The following is a 5,837-nucleotide window of genomic DNA, read 5'->3' on the forward strand; positions in this document are numbered from 1 at the left end:
AAGTGCCACGTATTTAAGTGCCACGTATCACGTATATAAGTGCCACGTATTTAAGTGCCACGTATTTAAGTGCCACGTATATAAGTGCCACGTATATACGTGGCCATATATGTGGGGTTGAAGGCCCAGGCCAGGTTTATATAGATTTGGGGGTGTCTGGCCATTTGGCAACAAAATCCAGCTTCTGAGCATGCTCAGTGTAAAAAAACGTATTGCAGCGCTGCATTGCGTCGTACGACGTGTCCTGACGCATCCGTCGCTCATAGGCTTCCATTGCAGCCAACGACGTATGCCGCAGGATGCGTCGCGAAACGTTTTTTAGGCGGAGACAAAAAACGCTACAAGCAACGTTTTTTGCCGACGACGTATCGCCAAATTTCGACGCATCCGTCTTAAAACGTACACGACGTATGTCAATCCGTCGCAATACGTCGCCAATACAAGTCTATGGGGAAAAAACGCATCCAGCAAAAACTTTTGCTGGATGCGTTTTTTCGGAAAAAAGACGTTTTGAGACGTAATGCAGTTAACGCTAGTGTGAAAGTAGCCTAAGAAACCAACTTCAGCCTCGTGCATGTCTGGGATCACAGTGGGACCATAGTGGGGTCAGGATCACAGCGAGGCTAGAATCCAGGACTAAATGCGGTATTGCTTCCCCATCCCACATGGGCAGGTGTAGTTGTCAGGGGGAGTATTTTTCTCCCCTGGATTCAGGGCTCTATTCACTGACAGCAAGCAAATGCTGGCCCTGGTAATACAGCGACTATGTGCAAAATGTACAGTAATGCAATAAACTTTATTAGTAAAGATGCAATTCCAAAGTAACAGTTTCTTAATGGGAGCAGTAGGCTCCCACTGATCAGGTCATACATCCTTTCCGATGGCAGTGACGTGTTATCAGAGTCTGGGAGTTGTAGTTCCGGAGCAGCTGACGTTTGTTGTACAGGTGTAGATACTCCCGGGCGACCTCCATTCTCCGTGGTGCCCGTCCCACCAAACAGAAGCAGCAGAGAAGTCTGAGTACAGGCGGCTGCCACCTCCAATATGGCCGCGCGGGATGCGGACGCTCTCTGATGACGTCATGTGTAGGAGACGTTCTGACTCGATCTGCATTCTGCAGGGACAGGACTTCCGGATGGAGAAGCTGATGGCTGCTGCTGTCCTCAGGTTACCCCCAGGTGAGGATCTGCACGGATGATGCCGCCCACCGCCTGGTGTGTGTAGTGATCCGGCTCTGTGGTCCTGCAGGCGGTGTGTGGAGGTGGCAGGACCCCCTCATAGGGACACATAGGCAGGCATGTAAGAGCAGCTAGGTTCCTGCTTGCCACCATGCATTCTGTACCTGCAGAGATGCTTAGAAGCTGTCAGCCCAGGAATCTTAAGAGACCCCCAAGAAGGCGGCCGTACTGCTGCGATGCCTGCACCAAGCAGTTCGAAACGCCTTCCAAGCTGGCCAGACATTACCTGTCCCACACCGGCCTGAAGCCCTTCCCGTGCCCGGACTGCAGCAATACGTTCCGCCAGCTGGCGCACCTGGAGAGGCACATGATGACGCACATGCTCCCACTCCGGTGCGATACCTGTCTCCGCCACTTTAAGACTTTTGAGACGTTTTCCAAACACCAGCAGCTGCCCTGTGCAGGCCCCGTAGAGGAGGTGAGGGCCCCCAAGAGATCTCCAGCCCCTGCTCATAGGAGCATCCGCTCTCTGCCTCAATCCTGTTTTGGTTGCCAGAGGACATTCGCCAGTGAGGAGAAGTGTTTACTTCATCAGTGTGAGTTCTTGAACCTGGCCGCCATCCATAAAGTCCAAACGCGGTGCTGTGAGTTCTGCGACAAAGTGTTTCCTTCCCGCTCGAAGTTGGAGAGGCACCTAATGATTCACACGGGCCAGAAACCCTTCATCTGTTCACTTTGTGACCGAACGTTCAGGCAGAAGACGCACCTGAAGATCCACGCGCTGACTCACTCTGAGGAGAAGCCCTTCCAGTGCCTCCAATGTCCCAAGGCCTTCAAGATGGCAGAGAAGCTTCTCAGACACCAAGCCGTGCACAAAATCTCCTCTACTATACCCAGGAGGGAGTGGTCTCCCAGTGGCGAACCTGTGGAGGTGAAGCAGGAGGCCGAGGAAGCCTTCTCCAGCTATGTCACTCCTTTCCAGTGTTCTTCATGTGGACAATGTTTCGAGAAGCAGGAAAATCTGGACAACCATGAATGTATAACAGAAGCAGTTGTCTCTGAAGCTGCCACCTCCGCCAGGGGAACATATAAAGGAGGATCCAAAGTACCGGACTATCTCCTGGATAATGAGATCCTTCCAGATGGGAGAGTGATGAAAGCAGAGACCTTGGAGGAACCCAATCATATGGATGCCGGCAGAGTGGAAACACAACATCACAGTGTCTCCAAGAATTTTCTTCATATCAGGAAACCGCAGGAGAGAAATATTCAGCAGCCTGGGACAGACCTGGAAAGATATTTTCCACCACAAGAACTTGGGATGAATTTTCATGGACTGTTGGAAAACGGTAGAGGTGACGCCATTTGCAGCACCTTCCATGCCTATGATCAAGACCAGCATGGCCAGCAGAGTCATTCTCTTCACCAGTTTCTTCAAGGAGCACAAGGCATTTTGCTGCGGAAGCACAGAGTGGTAAAATGTGACCAGTGCAGTAAAACGTTCCCGTCAATGTCCAAGTTACGTAGACATTACCTCATCCACACTGGGCAGAAGCCTTTCATGTGCACTGAATGCGGGAAGACATTTCGACAAACTACACATCTAAAACGCCACCTAGTAATTCATGACCTAAAGGCTCCTGTGCTGGGGTTAGAGGGTACGCTGGGAGATTATTATTCTACACTCTGCCAACAGACCATAAGTTTTTCCCAATCCCAACATTATGACCCCACGGTAAACACTGATGAGCTCGATCAAGTAAAAACTATTGACGTTCCCGACATGAAAGTAGAAAGTGAATCAATGGACTTGGAACGCAGTGCAAAATCAAATCCAGAGCAGAAAGTGAGGACTCAAGCAGTCAAGAAAAGTTACAAGTGCAGTGTGTGCTCAAAAAACTTCCATTCCCCCTCCAAACTCGAGCGCCACTATCTCATGCACGCCGGGCAGAAGCCCTTCCAGTGTATAGAGTGTGGGCAATCTTTTCGTCAGGATCCTCACTTGAAACGACACATGGTGATGCACATTCGAATGAAGAAGAAAATTGAGGATGGCGGTGTCTCTTAAAGGCCATGACTTTGTCTCGAATTTTTATAGGATGATCACAAAACCTTTACTAAAGGGAAGCTATAATCAGAAAATGATCTATTATATTAGGGGTTGTCCACTACTTGAATAACCCCTTGTAATATAACACTTGTACTCACCTCCTGCGCCTTTCCAGTGGTGTCAACACTGGCTCTCCCAGGGATTGCATCACATTATGTCACACGATCCCTGTGGCCAAACAGTCCTGGGTTCACTCTCCCCTCTTTCAAACAAATCACAAACAGCCGGAGGAAGTGAGGGAGCAACCACAGCTCTGACAACACTGGCCATAGGGATCACTGGGAGAGCCATTGTGACCGCGGGAATGGCGCCGGCATGGGAGGTGAGTATAGTTGTGTTTCCCAAACTCCAGTCCTCACGGACCCCACGGGTCATGTTTTCAGGATTTCCATAATGTTGCACGGGTGAGACAATTCCTGATTCCTTGATGATACTTCAACTACTTAAGCAATACTAAGGAAATCCTGAAAACAAGACCCGTGGGGTCCGTGATGACTGGAGTTTGGGAAACACTGGTATAGATGCTATTATTTTACAAGGAGAAAACATAAGGATTCATGGTTGATAGTAGTGGACAACCCCTTAAAGTCAGGTTTTTGAGTTAAATGTTTGTTTTTTTTTTTAAATTTGAGCAATAGTTTTTTCATAAAAGAATCTGTATTAAAACAATAGAAATCTTTCACACTTATCACTGAGGTTTTTTTAGACTAACTTCCTTTTGTTTGAGGAAACAACACGTGTACATAGCCATAATGGTCAGATCCTGACCCTGTCTTTTGTACTGAAGCATCTAGTGATCCTATCATTGTGAAGGGAGGGGAATTGGGGGTCAGATGTGACATTGCATTGTGATTGATGAATCCTGTCTATAGAGGTGTTACCTGTCATTGTCACCCTGCCTCTGCTGATAAGGAAAACTCCTGTAAACTCTTCCTATAAAGACAGGAAATTGAGTTTAAAAAGATTGTGTGAAAATTGCAAGATTATAAAAATATATATGACCCTATTCCCCTTCTCTTAATATTGACATGCTCATTTTGTACTGAAGGACCTAATACAGGGTCAGAATCTGACTATTGTGGCTCTGTACATGTGTTGTTTCCTGAAACCTATATTAGAAAAAAAGAATGTAAACATTCCCCCAAAATGTTTAAAAATACATGTAGCACAAAAACCTGATTTAAACAAAAGATCATTTTCAGAGCGCTTCTGTTGATTGACCGTGTCCACCATGGCAATCTATTCTTTATTCTCTCAATGCATTTGTAATAAGCACTTTTTTACCATACGTATTAATTAGTAATTCATCCCGTTTTGGGTCTACAGCTCCTATGCAGATCGTGCATTTCCAAGGTAACAGACTACAAATAAGTTCTGTGTAGTTGGGCCCTGCAGTTCTTTCTTTCCTTTCGATCGGTTTTCTACTGGGGACTTGCCTACCACATTTATGTTACAAGCAATGAGACCACAGGGCAGCAGAAGAATTACACTGCACAGAACTTTTGTTTACTGTCAGTTACCATGGAGACACATCATCTGCATGGGGGCTGGAGAAACAAAAGAAAAGGAGTTTATACCATGTTACTTTTTTTTTTTACGCATATTGGGTCAATAGCAAAAAAAAAATTTGGTTGTGAACGTTAACATAGCATTTTATTTGTAAAATATTAATTTTGCAGGCGGATTTCCAAAAGTTGTCCAACAAAACGACCTTGCTTCATGCTTAGCAGCCGATCACAGCTTAACCTTTGTATTTCGAGAAGAGTTTAAGAAATGAAATGTGGTTGGTTGTTAAATGTCCATTAGCAACATTTCATCCAGATGACTTGCTGAAAGACAGAAAGCCGTGCGCTGCCCTTGTCTATGGTCGGTGGTCCCGTCGACAGTGAATGGATGCGCAGCTATAGCTCCATTCCAACCGGGCATTTTATAGCCCCTTTATTGCGATCTCTGGTGTGGGGGGGTCCCAGTGCTCGAACCCTCACTATCCCTTATTGAGCAGATTGGTAAGAACTTGCAAAGTTGAAATGTCAAAGGCTGGATTGTGTGTCAGACAGCTTCACATTGTGTTTGTAGGTTTACTCGCTGGTTATATAGCAATAACATAAAAATTAAAGGGGTTTTCCACTTTCAGAAAATCTTGGTCCCTAGGTGTTTAAAAAAAACCCCAACAAACTGCACTTTACTCACTGTCTGCAGGTCCAGTGCGGAGTCTCCGGTGTCCAGTGTCAACTGCAGCGCTGATCTTATGCCGACAGCAGGGATCTGTTCCTGGACCTGGGGACGGGGAATACAACTATAGTGTTAGTATAAAAAACTGCACCAAGACCAAGATTTTATAAAAGTAGATAACCCCTTTAAGCAACTGAAAATGCAAAAATATCTAGATGACTAAAATGACTATTTCTTTGGTGTGTTACATTGTGTATTAGATTCTTTTGATGTTTAATTCACCTGGTCTTTATCGTGGACGTATTTTTCACATGATTCTTGAAGAATGAGAAAATATTGACATGTCTGCATGTTCTTATATACATTGCCAAAATATG

The 5,837-nt window shown here is 45.8% G+C and overlaps 1 protein-coding gene across 1 annotated transcript; it reads left to right on the top strand.

Annotated features, from left to right (window-relative positions):
* The first annotated feature begins 729 nt into the window (after window positions 1-729).
* On the top strand, window positions 730-5,456 carry ZNF770 (zinc finger protein 770). Its single transcript, XM_077263920.1, has one exon. It carries the CDS (start codon window positions 1,330-1,332, stop codon window positions 3,244-3,246), a length of 1,917 nt encoding a protein of 638 aa, XP_077120035.1. The 5' UTR covers window positions 730-1,329; the 3' UTR covers window positions 3,247-5,456.
* The last annotated feature ends 381 nt before the right edge of the window (window positions 5,457-5,837 follow it).

This window comes from Ranitomeya variabilis, chromosome 1 (assembly GCF_051348905.1).
Source record: "Ranitomeya variabilis isolate aRanVar5 chromosome 1, aRanVar5.hap1, whole genome shotgun sequence".
NCBI lineage: Eukaryota > Metazoa > Chordata > Amphibia > Anura > Dendrobatidae > Ranitomeya > Ranitomeya variabilis.

Excerpts from the sequence above, each read along its gene's own strand:
- ZNF770 (XM_077263920.1), top strand. The coding sequence starts at position 1,330 with ATGCATTCTGTACCTGCAGAGATGCTTAGAAGCTGTCAGCCCAGGAAT.